This window comes from Scomber japonicus, chromosome 13 (assembly GCF_027409825.1).
Source record: "Scomber japonicus isolate fScoJap1 chromosome 13, fScoJap1.pri, whole genome shotgun sequence".
Taxonomy (NCBI): domain Eukaryota; kingdom Metazoa; phylum Chordata; class Actinopteri; order Scombriformes; family Scombridae; genus Scomber; species Scomber japonicus.
In genome coordinates, this window is record NC_070590.1 from 20,478,084 (window position 1) to 20,499,128 (window position 21,045).

The 21,045-nt window shown below is 39.1% G+C and overlaps 2 protein-coding genes across 2 annotated transcripts; one reads left to right on the plus strand and one right to left on the minus strand.

Annotated features, from left to right (window-relative positions):
• Positions 1–1,393: 1,393 nt before the first annotated feature.
• Positions 1,394–19,484, minus strand: rb1 (retinoblastoma 1). The gene is made up of 27 exons (XM_053331182.1): positions 19,290–19,484; positions 18,821–18,941; positions 18,013–18,116; positions 17,434–17,568; positions 17,314–17,346; positions 17,134–17,183; positions 16,773–16,883; positions 16,278–16,423; positions 16,111–16,188; positions 15,080–15,189; positions 14,900–14,977; positions 14,486–14,573; positions 14,268–14,384; positions 14,112–14,168; positions 13,935–13,966; positions 13,686–13,762; positions 13,370–13,575; positions 5,128–5,243; positions 4,631–4,788; positions 4,097–4,242; positions 3,890–3,994; positions 3,647–3,760; positions 3,394–3,542; positions 3,226–3,256; positions 2,962–3,104; positions 2,723–2,769; positions 1,394–2,572 (listed from the first exon to the last, which is right to left on the minus strand). Exons 1-27 carry the CDS (start codon positions 19,397–19,399, stop codon positions 2,508–2,510), a joined length of 2,727 nt encoding a protein of 908 aa, XP_053187157.1. The 5' UTR covers positions 19,400–19,484; the 3' UTR covers positions 1,394–2,507.
• Positions 7,070–8,258, plus strand: LOC128371662 (lysophosphatidic acid receptor 6-like). Its single transcript, XM_053332030.1, has one exon. It carries the CDS (start codon positions 7,194–7,196, stop codon positions 8,256–8,258), a length of 1,065 nt encoding a protein of 354 aa, XP_053188005.1. The 5' UTR covers positions 7,070–7,193.
• Positions 19,485–21,045: the final 1,561 nt, after the last annotated feature.

Consider the following 21,045-nt stretch of genomic DNA (forward strand, 5'->3'; position numbering starts at 1 on the left):
AAAATGTGAAAATCCAATCACATTCTCCAAAGACATGAAATATATCCTGCCAGCTATTTAGAGTCTCAGAGATGAAGGTGAGAGATATCAGTAGACTGCACAGGCAGCTCCAATAGGGAGAGAACTGAGCACTTTGGTGTCCTGCGATCATGTGCTACCGGCTGACTGCATGGAATCAGCACCCACAAACTCAATAACACACTTCAAGTCCCCCATGGGACAAGGCCAATTAAAATGTAACCCGTTCAAAGTGTTTCATGCTTGGCTGAGTCCAAACCAAACTGTTTCTGCATTTAAACAGGAATTAACTCTGCTGTCCCCATTGGAAACAGTGCCATGGTACAATTACAGTAGCTCTTACTAAACAGGCAGCAGCTGTCATCGTTTTCCCAGAGGGGCTGGAGGGAGTTCACAGCAGTGGAAAAACAAGCCGCAAGTAAAAGATAGACTGATTATTTTCACTAGTATCTCTTTATATGCAGTTCTCCTCTTGGAGGTCCATTTCAGTACTGTTACTAAAATTTGTGTTGCACATTTGAATGTTTGTGTTAAATCTTGCTTTGAGCATTACAATTTCTTAATATTCTCTCTGCTTGGATCACAATTTTTATCTTCTATGGCTTTGAGAGTCTTCAGGCACATCAGGAATATCTGGCCATGTACTGCATGTGTGTTGAGAGTGTTTCCACCCCACACATTTAGCAGTTATTTTAACATAGAGACTGTGCCATCATCAGCAGTTTACTGTAAAATACAAATGTTGTGAAATGTTTGTCAATCAGATTGTTGATACCAGGCTCACCAAATGAGTAAATGTTACATTCAAAAGATTCCCAAATACATTTTAAATGCAGCAGTCTTTTTTTTTTTTTTAAGTCAACCCCCTCATAAATCCAGTTACCAGTCCAGAGACGTGTTTATCAGTCATCCTTCTCAACTGTAATTTTCTGGAAGTGAAGCCTGACTGGCTTCTTGTGAGCATAACTTTGCACAGCAGAGGGAGAAAAGGGACTGCGGGTAAGCTCTGTGTTGTGCTGAAATTCTTTTGGAGATACAGGAGGAAAATAAATATGTCGGTTTTATTCATGGATGCCAAATTCAGTTCCAAAGTTAATTTCCTCTCTTTTATTGGTTTGTAATCAGTCTTAAAGTATTTGGGGATAACAACAGGACTGTTCTGGTTTTTAACACAATGAGATGTCTAAACTGTCACTGCTTTGTAAACTCCTCTAAGTTATCATGAACATATTAGCCTTAAACATAGAGTAATAAATACAATTTGTCATCTTTGTGGTTTTCAAATAGTATTTTTTCCCATAATGCTCTCTATAAATCTTGTTGAAAACTCAAACCAAACAACATATTAATATAAAATTAGAACAAAACAGCAGTGTTTAATTACAACAGCAAAAAAGAAGATACCTACATGTTGTGACCTTTATGCAAAAAATCAAAGAAGAAAATATTTTCAAAAGGAATATTTACTACATTTTAAAAGAAATACTTCAATAAAGTACAATATAAACACATTTTAATTTAAAAACTCTGGAGTGAAGTCCACATATTCATTTTCTTTATGTGGTGTGAATTCATCCCCTTAAATGTTTTTCCCTGTTTCTAGGAATACTCAACTTAACAACTTCAATTCAAAAAAACTAAAATTAAACAGCATCATGTTTTGAAAAATGTCTGATAATATCTTAAAAATCCTTTAGCTGAACCACATTATGAGGTGTTTGCATTTGCTTTGAACACCTAGAGGTAAAAAACTATATACACATTACACCAAAAAAAAAACCCAACTTGCAACCAAACCCTCTGAAACCACATTAATTTTGTGCAAACCATGTAGTGTATGATTTTTCCTTTAAGTGATATTTCATTTTATTTTACACTTCTCAGTCAGTAGCACAAACTAAACCATCCCAAGACGCTAATGCAAATTCCAGAGTAAAATATCACTTAAGAAGTAAAACCACTGCATGGAGAGACGTATTGATTCCCCTCAGATCCTCACATTTCCTCCTTGGTGAAGCGAGTGATCATGATTTAACACTTGAACTATTGCATCATGATTGAAACATTTGAAATGTCTCTACCAAAAAGAAACAGGCCAACATACAAGCCAGTGAAACAACAACAAAACCACTGATGTATCTCAACACTTTTGGTAACTAAGTATGTGTGGAACATGTATGAGAGTGAAAACAATGATTTGTTATCAACAAATTAACACCACTCTTAAAAACAAACTAAAATTTGATCTGCAAATTCAAATGAAATTCAATGATGTCAATCATTATTCAGTTAAAACACTCAGTTAAAGCATTAACAAAAAAAGAGGAGAGAGTCCTCTATATTCACATATTACTCCTCAAAGACAAAGTTAAATACAATCAAATCCAATACTAAATGTAAAGAGAAACTCATGTTTCTCTGTGTATGTGAACAAAAAGTAGTGTTCACATTGTGACAAACAGTGCAGGTCAGTTCAGTAGGTTTTAGAGTTACTCCTTCCTTGATTCTGCATCCTCCTTCATCTTCTGCTCCTGCATGCGACTCCGGGTGGAGCCTAAGAGAAAGAAAAACATCATCACCATATTAGAGGAACTTACATCCACCTGCTACAAGCAACACGACAGACCGCAAGAAAACCTGTAGTACAATAATAAGGAATATCAGGCAAACATACAACTTTATATAAAAAACTGTTTTCACTTACTCATCTCTGCAAGCTTCTGTATCAGTGTAGAGTCTCCACCAGATTTGCTGTAAAATAAAATAAATAAAACTTAGTTGCTATATATGTATACACTACTGTAATATACATATTTACTAAAATTATATATGTTTAATTTTTAGAGAAAAATAAATGAGGCTCTTTGCTGTTTTAGAGCAACCAAGAAAATACAACAAAGCTGAAGGGTTATTGTTCTTTAAATAACACAGTATTTGACCAACCTGCCATCAGCTTCATCTTGCCCGTCGACATCGAATCGTAACCTCTTCAGAGGCTTTGGAGTGGTGCCGAGATCCAGGGTTCTCTTAAAGGAGCGTTCACTGCTGTTGACCATTTGATTGATCTTCTGGAACCGATTGGATGGCTGCAGATGAAAACCAAGCAAAAGAAAAAGGGTGAGCGAGGAAGAAATCACTGCCATGGCAGTTGTCAGATTGAGATGATCTTTTTAAATAGGCCTCAGAGTAAACTAAAGAGTCACATACCCCAAAAGATTCACCAATGGATACCAGCATTCTGTAAAAGCAAAAAACAAACATGAGAAAACTCATTTTCAAGATCTCTTTAAAATGATGAAATGAATGTGCATTTTATTGGTCTTTAAAACAGTGAAACAAGTTGTCATCAGTCTGCTGAGAATATGGAGAACTCACCTGGAGCGAGGAGTCATGATTCCAGGGGACATGCGTGCACTCTTCAGAGGGGAAATGTACACGTTGTTGCTCCCAGGCACACGTAGTGGCGAATTGGGGAATTTATAAGGGCTGCGTGGTATTTGTGGGATTGGAGAGAGGGTAGGCGGCTAGAGAAAAAAAACAAAACAATAATGAGAAGGTATAGTATACATAATCATTGCTCTGATGTATCAAAATCAAAGTGTGGCCTCTGACTGGGAAGGTTTCTCACCCTGGTAGATGCATACTGCAGGATGTTGGTTTTCAACTTCTGCATGAACACCTGGTTGTAGAAGACGATGATGGAGTCGTAGTGGCCCTCAGTGATTAACACATGCTTAAAAGTCTGCAACAATGACACAAAGAGACACATAGTTCAAGAATTACTTTATGCAATAATACAACATAGAGCCTGATTACATCAGATGGACAAATGGATGACTAAGTCAAGGATGTTTTTGAATCGTTGCATCACCTCTTGGCTGGCGTTGGGCATGTTCTTGTATGCCGTGACGATAGTCTTGAAACGCAGATCAACACTCTTCACTTTACATATGGCGTACATGGCTGACATCATCAACTAAAAAGTCAAGAAGGAGAGGTTGTGAGAAAAAATACAATAAAAACAGGAGGAGAGAACAAAGCGAGAGAGTGGTAGAAAAGAAAACTTATGTCTGATTACCTGGTCGAGGTGACGGTCTCTCATCAGGTCATATTCATGCTGCAGAGTGTGCTGGAACAGGGTCCATATTATGGGCTCCAGTTCAGGATGGGAGGACAGCAGGTAGGAGCAGAGCATCTTCAGCCTTGTGTAGGCCAGGCGGTACACTGCAGAGACAGAGAGCACCACAGACACAATTAGACACAGACAGCAACGGAAATAAAGAAAACACCTGAAGAATATGTGTAAAACAAGCAGAACAAATATTAGTTGTTGTTTTTTGTTTCTTCAGAATTTTACAAATGTAATGATTCATGTTAGTATTGTAGTCTTTTCAAGTTTATTAGATGGTCAAATTGGAAATCCATCAGTGACAAAAACGATGATTACTGAATTTTAGCTTATAAAATTCCATCATATTTGGAGAGTGGAAGTGGTCATTTTTCTGCTCATCTTTATTATATATAATAAGTTCAATTTTGTACAGTGTGTCTTGTGGCAACTATAAATAAACCAACAAATAAACTATGTGTCAGAGCTTGGACATAATCTTACATTTTTTATAGAAGAGGCTAAGAGAGTTAGACTTTGTGTGTCGTGGAGGCTGGCCAGCAGTCTGGGCGGCCGGCTGCGTCGGAGGCTGAGAGGCAGCTTGAGAGCTGGGGGACTCGGGGGCCAAGATACGAATGCCCGGGCGCACAGGGGACAGATATCTGTAAGGACACAGACACCAGTGTTGACAATGGAAAATATACTTTAAATGTGAACCACAAACCAAAGATAATTAGATAGTCCAGAATGTAATAAAAGAAGAGGTTCAAAAGTACAGACAGGATGTCTCGTAGTGAGGATGAGTCATTCACTTTATAACTACGTTTACTTTACTGTATTTTTCCCCTTGCAACATAAGAGATCTGACAATCAAATAGACAATCTCTTGTACTTCTGACTCATATGGTTTCGCAACAGCTAAATAAGATTTTAGGGTTCAAGGTCCCTGAAAGACAGAAAGACAGAAAGACAGAAAGATTTAGGGGGGGGGGGGGACTCACAGGTCAGCTGCGGTGTGGTTGTGCTGCAGTGGTTGGCTGTAACTAGCCGGGGTCTCCAGCTGTTCTGCTGCGCCGCCCGCATGCTCCTGTTTGAGCAGCTCAAACAGAGGGGAGCCCTGTGGAGACACAATCACAATAATTTACACTTAACAAGGCAGTTAAAGTGCATCCAAATCAGAATAAATCAATGTCAATTATCAATGTGTGTTTTGCTCCTTCACTGTAAATTATGTCAAAAAATAAGATTTGAACAATGCTGATATTAGAGAAAATTTCTTCCTAAAACAACTTTTATTACTGTACACCTAAAAGCCCTTCAAAAATCTTTCCAAACCTTTTAAAAAATGAAATACCAAAACAGAAATTGACATTAGTTACTGTAAATCAAAAGCACAAACTGATTTAAACTGAAGTTAAATTAGAGGAAAGGTCAGTTAATCCCCACAGTCTTAATGACAAGAAAGTAAGAGGGTTATGAAGGAACTTTCTATATTTATTTAAATGTATGTGTATGAAAAAATCACTTGTTCATAAAAAGAGAAAATAGGCTATTTTAATACTAGCATTTCCATAAGAATAAATTAATTAATTGCAACTAGTGTATATTATCTCATTAACTTCATGAAGAGTGGATCTGTTTGGTTTTGCTGTGAGCAACACAGAATCAGCACAAACAAGAAGTCATTTTACCAGAAGCCAACAGTTAAACGATAACAAGGGAGAAACACTGATAACGTTCTTCATTTTCTGTTGACCTAAACACACTCCCTACAGTACCTTATTTGAACAAATAGTCATGGAAAGTGAACCTAAACAATGATTTGACTTAGACATATATATCCAGCCTACACACAAAGTAATCCTTGGCAGCTATGCAACAACATTTAAATCCAGATTAGTAGACATTCAGTTAACGGTGAACGTGAATATCAGTGTGTACACACCAGGAAAAAGATGAGATCACATGAGAAAGTTGGTGTGATTTCCCACCAAGTGATGCAGGTACAGACTTGCTTATAGCACATTCTTCATGTCATGTTTGCCACTCCCTGCTGACGTCGCTGACAAGTTTCAAAACTATACCTGGTATTTGGCTGCTTTAACAGTGTTCGGTGACGTACGCAGGAATAGCTACCAATACTACAACTATTGATTGGTTTGTTTGCAATCTCAGTGTTCATTGTAGATTCATACTTAATTATCAGTTTAATAAATTAAAGATTATTTGTTTGTAAACTGAAAGAGAAACCCCTCAGACATATAAAATGTAATAAAGCCATGCAGTATACAGTATTGGCAGGCAGAAAATGACATTTCCTGCCAAATATATAAATTAGTTTCATGTCTTGAGAGGTTGGTATAAATACAGAAAAGAGAAATCCCCAATTAAATTCGTAATTTCAAAAGAAAATCCAATAATTATGTGCCACACAAACTTCTGATAGAGTCCTACTATTCATATTTCAGATAGGTGCAATAACAAAGCAATGGGAGGACTCTGGCCCTGGCAGAGGCTCCTCCCTTTGTTTCAACAGTCCAGTGAGTTCTTTGTGTTGGAGTAGTCTGACATGCAGCCTGCTCCACTGTCTCTCATACACAGTCAGGAGCAGAGTACAGCCTCTCGAGCAAAAGATCACCATGCACCCTCAGGCCTGCTGTAGGAACAAACAGTAGAACAAGAGACAGGAAGAACCACTCGACTGTTCAGAGAGCTGAAGAAAGGCGTGTGACTCAACGGTAATAAACATTTGAACTGTGGAGGACAACTGAAAAGGCAGTTATCTTCACCTGTCTGAGGATTACAGGACGTGCAGGAGAATTGCACAACTTTGGATACTGACGCGAGTATTTTGTGGAGCCGTTTTTAACTTAAAACCAAACAAACTGAGCATTCTTTAGCATTTCGAGGGATCCATTTTTCCCAACCAAATGACATGTAAATTTTCCCTGCCCGTTGCACATGATTAGAGAAACAAGATGGGATTTTTATGACTGACAAAAGGTGCACGACTGAGAAGAACTATTTATCACTGTAAATATTCAAAAATTACCAGCGTGATTTAAAGATGTCTAACACCAGCACACTCGCTGTCACCTGCAACAAGAGTGATGACTTCAAGTACCCTCTGTACAGCACGGTTTTCAGTCTGGTGTTTATTTTCGGACTTTTCTTCAACTTGTTGGCTGTGTACATTTTTAGCTGCACGCTGAAGCTGCGGAACGAGACCACCACATACATGATGAACCTTGTTGTTTCAGACTCTCTGTTTGTCCTCAGCCTGCCTTTTCGGATTGTTTACTTCATTAAACGTGAATGGATGTTTGGGAGTGAGCTCTGCAAGATCTCTGTGGCCCTGTTCTACACCAACATGTACGGCAGCATCCTCTTCCTGACCTGCATCAGCATTGACCGTTTCTTGGCCATTGTGCACCCGTTTCGGTCCCAGGCCATTCGTACTAAGAGGAATGCCAAACTGGCCTGCTGCACAGTGTGGGTGATGGTTCTTTCTGGAAGTATACCCACGGGGTTCCTCTTGGACACCACTTCACCCAGTCCCAACCACACACAGTACTGCTTTGAAAACTACTCTAAAAAACAGTGGAAGTCTGAGCTGTCCAAGGTGGTGGTGTTTATTGAGACTGTGGGCTTTATCATCCCAATGCTGCTAAATGTCTTCTGCTCGGTCATGGTGTTGCGGACACTGAAGAATCCCAAAACCATCAGCCGTGGAAGCAACCTCAACAAGGCTAAAATCTTGAGGATGATCATTGTGCATCTGCTCATTTTCTGTTTCTGTTTCATCCCCTACAACGTCAATCTCATTTTCTATGCTCTGGTCCGTTCAAATGTCCTAAAGGGATGCGACGCAGAACACGTGGTGAGAACCATCTACCCCATCGCTCTGTGCATAGCAGTGACCAACTGTTGCTTTGATCCAGTCATTTACTACTTCACCTCAGAGACCATTCAGAGCTCCATTAAACGCAAGTCCACAGTGTGGAACAAGGGAGTTAAGATTTTGGACCGACTACACACAAATAGCACGCAAGGCAGTCCAACTGTAACACCCAAAACCATAAACATGAGGACTATGAGAGCCAAAATCCTTGACAACGAGTCCACAGTCTAATGACAACTTTATTCTGTGACATGATAAATAATTCAGTGAGAATTGCTGGTGAAACTAAGGTGGAAGCAGAGTGGAGATTATAACAACAAACAAACACAATGGTTTCTAAGGAGTCACTTTCATATCTAATGGAAAGCACAGAGACTTTTGACTGGGACTTAAGACACTGATCCCTCTTCAGTGAATAAAAAGGGTGGATCCCGTCAAAGAGGGAAGATTTGAGAATAATAAACTGTGTTGTGGCATGAATACCCTTTGTCAGGGTAAGAAAACTCTTTGTCCTATTGAGGAAAGACTTTGTATTTATAATGTGTATTAATGGAAATGACAGACATGTAAGCCATAGTCATGTGCATGGTGCTGCAAATACTGTACATACCACCTTTTGCACATAACATGTCATTGTCATTTCAGTCTTATTTATCTGGAGAAGATTCTCCTTGAGGAAACTTCTGCTTTGGCAAAGCTGAAACAGTATTACAGCTCTTTTTAATGTACTGTGCCATTTGTAAGTATTTGAGGCCTTTTCTAAGGCTTTTAAGCACTTTATAGAGCACCATGTTCTGTAACAGCTTTACCCCTTATTACTAAAGTAAATAAAAGAATTATTAACTTGAATAAAAGGTTTGTTTTATGGAGTATGAAATGAACTAGTTGTTTGATTGAGTGGGGTGTTGTGAAATGTTTGACATTAGCAGGGTATTAATTGTCCAAATGTCACTTTGGTGTTATTCATTTTGTGTGCTACCAAATCATTTGTATACGCCAATTACTCACACAGGCTCCAAAAACACATAGCAGTTACTATGGGTGCCCACTGCTGTGAATGCACAATGACTCAGTACATTTCAAATGCAGATTACAGGTGTGGTCAATAACTGACAGCTGTATAACACCGGCAAACTGCAATAACACTACCAATGGCCTTATCTTAAATGGTGACTTATTGAAGTGTAGGAAGGGTGAAAAACATGTACATGGAGTGTGTGGAAGCTACATTTCTAGGTGAATTAAACAAGAGGAATTTTACATAAAAGTCCTAATCACACACCACATTTTGCGGGCTATTAAGGTTTAAGAATCACAACAAAAAACAACGCAGCATGTCAGCTCTCAGACTGACTACATGTTTGCAAGTGTTTTTCCAATGAACTAGCTTGAATGCATTTGAAATATTTGTTCCTTCCTGTAAAAGCTGTGAGCTGCAAGACCAAGCGCTACTACATTCCTGTTGAGAGGCTTTGCCCGAGGGTCCGCACTGACAAGGCTAGACTCATCACCTCCACTGCACTGAGGAGAAAGATTGTGAAACTAAAGCATGCGAGCAACAACATGTCTCTTTAGGGTGAGGTGCATTTACAACAAAGCAATGTGGTGATTTCTGCAATCTTAAAACAAATCCAGTGAGTAGTGGATAATATAAACTACATACAAGCATCCTGGAGACAAACTAAACTACCAGTGCTTTCTAATTTGCCATGTCTGGACATGTAATACAACCAGGCTTATTGTACCTTCAGTAAACAGATGGACGTTCTCACCTGAGCTCAAAATTAATCATTTGTCCAGTAACGATTTTATGAAGCAGAAGTAAAGCTCCACCTTTTTATAGCATGAGCATTTGGCTCAAACCTACTATTTAAATGTGAACACACAAAAACTTGATCAAGGTCACACAGATTATACATTACATGAATGTCAATTTAGAATACCGGTATATGTACACAATTATTGCTAGAATTGCTGAATTAAATTAAATGTATATATTATTTTGCTTTGCTCTGCTGAGGAGAATAAACCTTACCTGATTACTTTTGCTATCTATCTCCTTTGTTTACTAGATTTCATTTTAACATCCTATTACTCTTCATCAGTGTAAAGACTTGTTTTTAAGCTCTGAGCTTAATGTCTGTTTTAAGGAGTATGGTCTAGACCTGCTCTATGTGCCTTGAGATAACTTTTATTGTGATTTGGTGTTATATAAATAATGATTGATTGATGTCTGACTGATTAAGACACAGGCTTGTTCTTCTCTGAGAGTGCCGGTCCCAGATTTGACACATAAAATGACTTCATCCTGATCCTGTGACTACAACACCTTCTTTCAGTGAATTATCAACAGGCAGACAACAAGAGTTAATGATTAACGCCAGTCTCTCATGTACGTTTATAACAAGCAGCCATAAACAAGATTTCTGCCATGAAGGTAATCAGACCACCTGTGCTCCATTTAACGGCTGAATTCAGTTTAAATGAGGTGATCTGTATTTATATAGTTCAACATTTGTTCACATTTTCATGAGCTGAAATAAAAAAAACTACAACATGTGTGTAGTATAGAACAGAAGAAAAAGGGGGACAGGGAGTGAGAGAGATCCTGGTTTGTGTGTGTGTGTGTGTGTGTGTGTGTGCGTGTGTGTGTGTGTGTGTGTGCGTGTGTGTGTGTGTGTGTGGGCGTGAGCCACACCAATCATACGCAGGAACACCGTTTCAGCATCCTGACAAGTTAACCTGCTGCTGAACATCAGTGGACTGGAAACATAACTTCATCACAGGGTCACTGCATTGATGAGCTCCATATACTGGTGAGTGATGAAGTTACAACTTATCTGTTTCAATATTTTCTCCAGTAGAGCTTTGAAATGTGAGGTTTTTGTATATATGTATATATATTTGATTAAAAAAAACAGCAATTAACTGCATCAACATATCAAGGTTTGATAGAAATTTATAATTTCAAATGAAAAATGTTGAATTATTTTTTGAAGATCAGGAATAATATGTTTGTGTGTGATGTTTGTGCATGACTTTGTGTCTTTGACAGCAAGCCAATATTATACGGCTTTAAAAAAAATAGGGGTTAGGAAAGAGAAAATGTCATTTTAAATGCACTATAATGTCATAAACATAAAAAACTTCAAATGTATCAAATATTTTATTTTATGATATGTGTAATATTATTATTATTATTGAGAATGAAAAATGTTTTTATTCAGACTATGTGAAGGTTAACATAAAATGATGATAATGGGGATAATTTAATAGTATTGTTTAAATAATTCAAAGTATCATTAGGTTCATGGGAGCTCTAATGAGCTCCTCAGTGGTATTGATTCAACTCACACTTGAATTAGTCACAAAAAAGCCAATTTAGGTCAAACGACTAATAAAGAAACTGTAAAGATGACTTAACATTAGACCCTTCTTGATGAAAACAGAACAAAAGATTACTATCAGGTTTAAAAAACCAAACACCTTTGACAATCTCAACGAAAATGAAATGTGTATTTACAGCAGGGTAATATTATCACACTATAAGGTGTCTTTTTTTCCAACTCTGTAAAAACTGATGTTTGCCTGTTTTACAAGATCAGGATGTAAGGCAGTTAAAACTTGATTGAGAAAATCTGTCTTACTGTCGTCCTGCATAGCAAATATTAATTCAGCTGTGTCCGTAGCAGCAGTGTATTCATGTCATCTGTGCAAATTTACATTATTTAAGACAACGCTATTTTGAGTTCATGAAGTCTGTACTTGCCACTGGTTTAACTGTCCTGACTTAATTTCCTCCAGATATGAAAGCGACACAGTGAATTACAAGTCCTTTTGAGACATGGAGCTGTGGAATATGACCGATGTGCCAGCCAAGCCGGACTCGCCTCTGTCTAACTGCACTGTGGACACCAGCTACCGCTTTACCTTCTACCAGGTGTCCTACAGTGTCATCTTCCTGCTGGGGTTGGCCACCAACAGCCTGGCTCTGCGCAGACTGTGTCTATCTCGCTGCACCATGAACAGCACAGCCATCTACCTCATCAGTCTGTCAGCTGCCGACATGTTTTTTGTCATCTCTCTTCCCCTCAGGATTTACTATTACCACCAAAAGGCCCGAGCCTTGTCTTCCAAGACAGCAGACTCGTCCATTTGGACTCCCGAGGCAGCATACTGCCAGCTAACTTTCACCCTAAAATACATCAGCCTGTATGGAGGCATCTTCTTCCTGGTGTGTATCGCTGTGGACCGTTACTTTGCTGTAGTCCACCCGCTCGCATCCACACTCCGCAGGCTCCGTGTTGCACAGCTGGTCAGTGGTGGGATCTGGTGCCTGGTGCTGGGGCTCAGTGTGAGTCTGCCTTTGCTGCGCTCTGCAGCTGCCCGTCAACACCAGCCCTGTCTGCTGGACCCATCCTCGCAACGTCACCGCACTATCATCCTGGTGGCCTTGTGCTTAGTGCTAGGGTCATTTCTGCTGCCCACTCTGCTGCTTCTCTACAGCTACTGCCGAGTGCTGAGTGTGCTTCGCCAGCCGAGACATCGCTCCCGCAGCCAGCGCCGCAGCCGCCAGCACACTCTCACAGTCATTTACTGGGTGCTAGGCATCTTTCTGCTCTGCTTTGTGCCCTATCACATCAACCTGCTGGGATACACTCTGACACATGTGGGGCTGCTGCCCAGCTGTGTCCTAGCGAAGGTGACCAAGACTCTGCACCCTGTAGTGATGTCTCTGGCCAGCTCCAACTGCTGCCTCAACCCGTTAATCTACTACTTATCCAGGAGCCTGGTACACAAAGACGCTCCCAGTGGTGGAGGCAGTGGCAGCCAGTGACACTGATCATCATTTCACACCACTGCAGGCCATTTAAAGAGGACAATCTTATGATCACTTTATTGGGATGATTTGTGCATGGTGATGTGTCTTTATTGATCCACGTACAAATACTGCAGCGAACTCTGTATGTTTTAAATATATAATCTGTATTTTTGCATGAATTGCAATAGATTGAACCAGTTTTGTTTATTAATTTTTAAATCACACTGCTGAGTGCAGTATCTAGAGCATTGTGTCAATTATAACTGACTTAGTTATTTTGTTCAGTATATTTTATCAATGCAATGCAAGAAGAAGCTTATATGTTCATCTTAAATGGAATTTGTGTTACTCCTAGACTGTAGTAATATTTCATAACCAAAGATTTTATCTTCTCATGAACCAATAAAAGCTACATAAAGGTGGATATATTTACAGTATCTATGTGTCTTTATGACTCTTATTAAAATGCTACGGTCTTATTACCAGCATACTGTTGTAGTGCTTAGAGATAAAAACTGACCGTCCTCCATGCAATCCTCTCCATGATGAGGTTCTCGCACGTTTCCAGATGTTTGACGATGTCTTTGTTCATAGTGTGGTCGGCCTTGATGAAGCTCTCTATGACTTTGTAGAAGTCAAAGGCGGGGAGGCGGAACACATCCAGTATCCAGGGGAAACACAGGTCTGTCTCAGCCGAGTCAACACCTCCGCTCTTGTATCTACTCTCTAATCGTGAGACACACAACATTATCACAATGTGTTGCACAACAAAGATATTTAGTTATTAGTGTGCGATAACGTCCATTATTAACTTGTAAGCAAAATACGGGACACACCTCCATACGTTGCCATGACGACCTCCAAAGCGCAGGCCAAAAGTGATGAGTGGAATGTGGAGTCGTTGAGGAGTTTACTGGAATGAAAATCATGTGACTTAGCTCGAGTCAAATAACGCTTCACTACATATTAAAAACAACAGAGAGCATGTATGCACTTCCAATGTTCAGCTGAAGTGTAAGAAAGTACAGAGCAGCGTTGACTATCATTATTACCCGCCAGTTACATGAAAATTGAGGAAAACTTACCTGAAATTTTGCACAGACAGTCGCTGCTCTTCCTACAAAATAAAAACAGTATGATCGATTACAGGAAAGACAATATTAATATAAATTATTCACTTTATGTGAAGTGTGAGCTCTGGTGCTCTACTGTCAACAGAAAATTAAAAATGTTGAATAAACAAATTAAACAAGTCACTGTACCATTTTGAGCATTTCCTCCATGACTTGGTAATACAGCCTGACACCGAGGTTAAATCTCTGACAAGCATAAGAAATATATAAGTTAGACACACAATCATTCGAGCACAGCATGTATTGCCATTTTTGCTCACTTTCTTTTTGAGTGTTAGTTCTTACCTGCATGCCGAGAACTGTGCTCCGTGGGCCGACTGCCTGACCAAACCTCTGGCTGTAAACATGTCCGAGAGTCTCCAAACGCTTCAGCACATCCTGCGTTGGGTCCACTGTGCAATTCTGACCACGGGAGAGAAGGAAACCAGAAATCAGTGAAATGAAGGTCTAGAGATGACGTTTCATGAGACATTTTAATTAGCCGTGACAGACTAAAGACCCACTTTGAAATATGTAGCCAGGTTAGTAGATGGTTGGTCCCCACTCGAGATGAGATCACCCCTCAATTGCTGGATGGAGGTCATGGCAGCTCTGATGAGATATAACAAAAATCAGACGGTGCTGGAGGACAGACTAGGACATGAATACACAACAATTTACACAATTAAATATGTCCAAGGAGCAAAAAATTCTGAGAGCAATGTCAAAAATGTGGTTTTTCATTTGTGGACATATATAATTGTAAAGCATGGTTTTAACCCTCCATACTGTCTATAGATCTGTCTGTCTCTAGCTACCATGAACGTTTACTTCAGCAACTCCCACATGCACCAGTTGACAGCTGAGCAGCCGACAATGTGTACCAACGTGAGAAGGTTTGAGCTGTATAACAATGAATAACAGGTGAGTTTGCTCACCTGATTGGAGTCTGGGGAGGGATGAGAACAGCATCTTCTTCATCCAGGTTCTTCTTTGGTGTTCTCTCCACCTGCGCTCTGAATGCAGGAGAAAAATTATTAAAAACTTTTTATCTCAAATATTTTAACACATCAACCAGACCAACATGAAAATACTGGTGAAGAAAAAGAAGAAGTTACATTTCAATTTTAGGTGCAAGAACAGTCTCATCTCCATCAAAAAATAGCCGCCCATCAAAGTCTCTAGTCTTGAGGTAGTGCTCTTCATATTGTTGGTTGAGGTCATTCACCTGGGGTCAAAATGAAAGCTCAGGGTTAATCATAGTAAGATGTCTCCCCACATACAAAATTAAACATAAGCATCATGCTCCAAAATCAGTCATACACACACCACTGTCAAACTTCTATTTGTGGACATGTTGCTACGCTGTTTGTATGTGAATGACTCAAACTTGCATGTGTGACGTCATTCCCTGCTCCGACTTTCAAGGAAAAAGGAAAATAGTTTTTGTGAGCTTGTTTTTGTGAGGTCTCAACTTTCACTCCATGATAGGAACTGTGCCAGAGTTCATGTGTATCTGATAAGATTTGAATCTAAATAAAATAAACATCAATAAGGCACAGTTCTGACTGGAATAGATTAGAATCTTAGGAAAATCTGTTGTTAACTATCTGGACCACAATCTCATTCAAACTGTCTGCAAACAATTATAGCAACAAAAGAATTTGAATGGGAAACGATTTACTTTTATGCTAACACGGATATATGTGCTAAAACGTGTATTCTATTATAAATTGAACTTGTCCATCCTCTCACAAGTCAAACCAATAAGCTGAGACTCATATTTATTTACATAAGACACTTAAATAACGCACATCACCTGTCCGTTACTGGGGTAGTTTAACAGTAAACTAAATATGTTCAGTATCCTTCAGCGGAGTGTCTTAGCTGTATTCATACCTGCCTCTGTAATATATGACGCTCACACACTACAACGGATCCCACACTTAAGCACACATTTACCTGACACCACGTATGTGAAAACAAACATGTAAGAGCAGCAAAGAGAACTACAAGCAGCTTTCAGGCACTCGAATGATCGACAATGACATCAGCAAGCAGGGAGATAACTAATGGAAAAAGTAAGTGTGGTGCAGATGGAGCGAAACCAAACAGTCAGGCACATGTTGTGACAAAGTCCACTGCCTACCTGAGGAAAATCTGGCCATCTTGAAAGATCCAATGAGTCCAGGAAAGCAGAGAAACTGGTCTGATATACATTCTTCACCTGTTAACACAATTGTCATAGAAAATGAAGCTAAAAACCGACAACAGGAAGAGAAATGTGTTTATATGATGTATGTAAAGGGATCTGACCTCTTCAGTGTTGCATTCGTTCTCTTTGCACAAGGTTTCAAGAAGCTGCACATCCATCTCCGGCTCAGGAGGTCGAGTTTTGGCTTTGCTCTGATTGCGACGAGATGTTCTTGTCGGAGGACTGTGAACTTTGCTGATGGCTGATTCTGAGAGAAAGATGTTACAATAAATCACATACAATAAGAAATCTTTTTATAACACAAGAATATCCAAAGTTGAGATTCAGACACATTTTCCGTGTCAGGGCAACATGACTCACAGGCATATTACTAGATTATGCATATACTTTTTAAACAAATATATACTTTCGGTCACATTGGGTGCACATCAATATAAAATGTGCAGTCGTGTTAACATTTGGACTGGTCTAGTCTTTGGTGAATAGTCTTCAACTTGACATGACATTTCAGACTTTCAGACCTGGGTGTACATTGACACATTATAAAGGTTTATTAAACAAAGCTGTGCGCATTAGTATATGAGACTGAAGCTTACGGTATAGAGGCAGTAGAAGGTCTGGAGGGCAGCGCTTGATGAATAACTCTAGCGTACAAAGCAATAACTGGAATGATATGACCAGGTCATCCTCCATCTGCAAGGCCCTTCCTGCAGACAGCAGAGATGCAGCACATGAGAAGCATCATCACAATACTATTGCTGCCGACTAGAAACTACAGAACTGTATCCACGAGGAGAGAAAACTTTCCAATCAATTTGAGCTTGGAGGAGGAAGGAAGGAGGGGAAGAAGAAGAAGGAGCAACATGGAAACTTTTCCGTTTGGTGTGTTAACAGCTTGATTCTATTGTTTTTTTTGATGATGCCAGTTAGTGTGTTTGTTGAAGATGTTTAACCTACCTTTGGCCAAAAGAAACGTTGTCCAGCAGTTCCGCATGGTCTCCCTCTCCCTTAAAAACGAGACACTGAAACTATTAACCATGCACCAGCAACACATCTATTATAACAATCATGCAATTATCAAACACAACACCACAAAAAACAGATTTCAATCATGTTTTAGATAAATCTTCTACTTACTTGCCATCAGAAACTAAGATTTTCTTGCATGTTCTGAAACAAAACAAATATTTTGATCAATTATGATTTTGCAACAAACACCTCTGAATCAATCAAGCACCTCAACTGTATGTTACTCACTTCTCAAACCTCTGGTAGAGAGCCAGCATCACATCATATTTCTTCTCCAGCCGTGACAGTGCTGAATTCACCTTGGTGCTTATCGTATCCAAGTTCACATCCAACTTCCTCACCAGAGCCATGAACTGCTTTACACTGCAAAAGAAAGGATGAATTTGTGTGAAGGGTAAAATAAACAGCAATTAAATGAAGGATAAAATTGTAAACCACACCAAGGGTGCAGATATCATTTTTAAAATAATGGTGATGAAATTTGTCAAAACTGGTTAAACAATTATCCAAAATACCAATGGCTGAAGTGCTTGTCTTATCAGGAAAAGACCTCACATCCTTTTACAGTCTCTTGTTTCTACTCCACAGAAGGGAAAAAATACATTTAACCTGACATCAGTTTTATGTTGCAGAAAGCTTCCTGAACAAGGTGCTCTTGTGATGAGGACGTTTCAAACTACAGAAATCCTCAGCTCTTACTTGTGTACAATTAGAACTGGAGAGCAGCCATTTGTTATCTGTTTACAGAACTTCTTTTCAAATGACTGCATTGCATGCACTGATATGGTATAGAGAGTAAGTACTTACTTCAGACTGACTGCTTTCAGAGCCTGAGTTAAGGTGAAACAGGTGGCATCCGTGTCCGTCACAGTCACAAACAGACAAGCACCCCACAGTCTTTTCTGAGTGTCCTGAAATTAAATGGAAAAATAAAAGATTTTGAATTATATATATCATATTCTTTCATTATGGACATCAACGAACACGGAGACATGGTTGGGTAAGTTGACATTATTAATTAAAGCCAGAATACAATAGATCTATTACAACAAAGCAACACCTGCCTGTACATTAAGTACATACTTTTATCAAAAACACTTCCTCCTTTTTCTTAAAGTCATCACATATACAATCAAAGCAATGCACCACATCGCCCACCAACTAAAACAATTTTAGGAGTTTGTTAATATATTCTAATTGTCATAACAGACACATGACAGTCTGATATGAGACATCTGTCTGTTCCTTGTAGTCTATATTGTGTGCATCCTTATCAGCTATCCTTTAACCAGGACAGACAGGTGTCTATTTGCAACAACTACAATTGAGTAGACTTTTTCATTTATTATTACATGTAGCATAATGATTGATACTGTACTCAGCTGCTCATAGAAAGACAAAAATGACACAGTAGTAGTAGTACATTTTGTTTGGCCTTTATGCCACAATTAACAAGATAAAATACTTAAGGAACCATGTCCACTTTAATGGTTACTTTAGTGTTGCTTTTATTTTGTGATTTTCATTCATGTCCTTTGCTTCAATATGTCAGCCAACAGGATCACAACATTACATATTTACTGTCACATGAATAGAAAACTATTTAAATACACACAGTGATTTCATCCATGGACTCCTGCACAGTTTTCCACAGCGTCCAGGCTCGGTCACACACCAGGTCTGTCACATGAAGGCTCTTGCACAGGGTGATGAACTCTGCATCTTTGTCTCTGTGCCTAGAGGATGGACAGAGGACACAAATAAACATCATGGAGGACACAAACACATAGTGAGCACAGGTGACAATAACCTCCCTGTGTGTTAGCCACAGTCTGTGTCAGACAGGAGCTGTATGAATGTGTTATTACAGATGGTAACTCGTGTGTTACTGAATAGTCGCACACTGTGGTCAGCTGTGTGGGTTTGATAGACTGGCTGGTATTAGCTGTAAATACAGGCCTGGCTTCGTTTGAAGCAGCTAAGTTAGTCAGCCTGACGTTTAGTCACATATGTTAGCTAGCAGGAGTTCAACACCTGCATTACCATACATTCGGACTCAATTAAGTCAACATAACTTCTCTTACTTTTTCACAGATAACTCTGGACTTTCTTTCTTCTCTGTTGAGGAACTTTCAGCACCGGGTTTCAGCTCCTTGCTCTGTGTTGTCCCGGTGTTGCGCTTCTTAGGTGGCATCTTGGTATCCGGTTAGCTGACGGTTAAATAGTATGATTTAAAAAAAACTTTTTTTTGTTGTTGAAGACAACAAATAATGTTGACTAAGTTTAAAGCCCACTACACGAGTTCCGTGGCTACAATACAACAAAACCTCACTGACTTCCTGGAACCGTGTTGAAGTGGGGTGTTCGTTTTGTGTCTCGGAAGGGACCGCCGGTGTCTTCACCACAGTCGGCGCTCACAGCCTCATAAATGTGAACCTTTTCGCTGAGCTGTTTTTTGTGGTCGTATGCCTTCAAACTCGATGCTTTCCACGCTAACATTAAATAACAACGATAAGGCGTTTTCTATTGACTGCCGTCGGTCTACGAGGATAGCTACACCGCAGTGTGCGTTCACCGAGATCACGTGACAATACCGCAAACAAGCGAACCCAAACTGAGCAGAAGAAAACGCGGGAAAGTGTGTACGCAACATCCGCTCATTTGCATATATCGCGCCACCCAGACAAATCACAAAGGGTTTCTCATGCAGGACTGTCACTGAATAAAGTGCTGAAGCGCTCATCATAGCCGATGTAATGTAATTGTATGATTATGACGAGTCCATTTGGGTTACACCGCCCCTGTTTCACTTCATTTACATAGCCTAATGTTTGTGTGTTTTGACTACTTTTATGGCATTATTCACTGATGTCTCATATAGGGAATGTTTTTTCCACTTGTTCCACAAGTTGTTGTTTTTTGTTTTTTTGGGGTTATTTTTAAAGTAAACTCAAAACCAACCAGATCACTCTGGCTTTTGATTGATAATTGTTTATAGTCTTTTTTTTTATTCTGTTTTATTGTATTTATTGTGATGTTTTAAAATGTTCTACTTCATTTTATGCTATATTATAGTTTTATCTTATCGATTTTATACATGTTTCTCGTCTTTTCTCCTTTTTTTTAACCCAGTTTCAGTCTAGCCTTTATTAAACTTTGTTCTTTGTTTTTGTTTCTCATCGTTTTTATTACTTTTCTTTATGTTGTCACTAGTTCCGTCTTATTATCAGTCTGTCAATCAACTGTAAGCACTTTGAACTTCACACGCTTGTATGAAAGGTGTAATGGTTTGATTGATTGATTGATTGATTGATTGAAAAAGTAAAAGTAATATTCATTTTTGCATTGACTTATGGAGTATGCTGCAATTACTTCTCTGTCGATGCAAAAACTTCTCTTGTATTTTACAGGCTAGATTTGAAGGGCCGGGGGATTTGAATTTCTCTCGCGAGATGACCATAAATTTAACCTAACCCCGCGAGAGTCCGTCCCTCCTGTTTTATCGTTTACCATATCACAGGCAGTAGATATAAAATGTTATCTTTGTGCAACTATTGCCCTCTTGCGGTAAAGTCCAAATATTGTAACACACTATAATTTGTCGTGGCCAGACAGTTGATGCATTTGAATCCTAAAGTAATGTGTTTAAAATAATGTCTGTCTTGTTTTTAGACTGGATGTATGTATCCCAGCAGGCCATCACTGTTCAAACCACTATTAGTTTAATACATTTTGTCAACAAATATATTCTTCAGTGAATTCTGGCCATTTCAGTTTAGTGATCATTCAACATCTTACAAAGGAAATCATTCACAACAAAAAGGAATGGATGATCATATA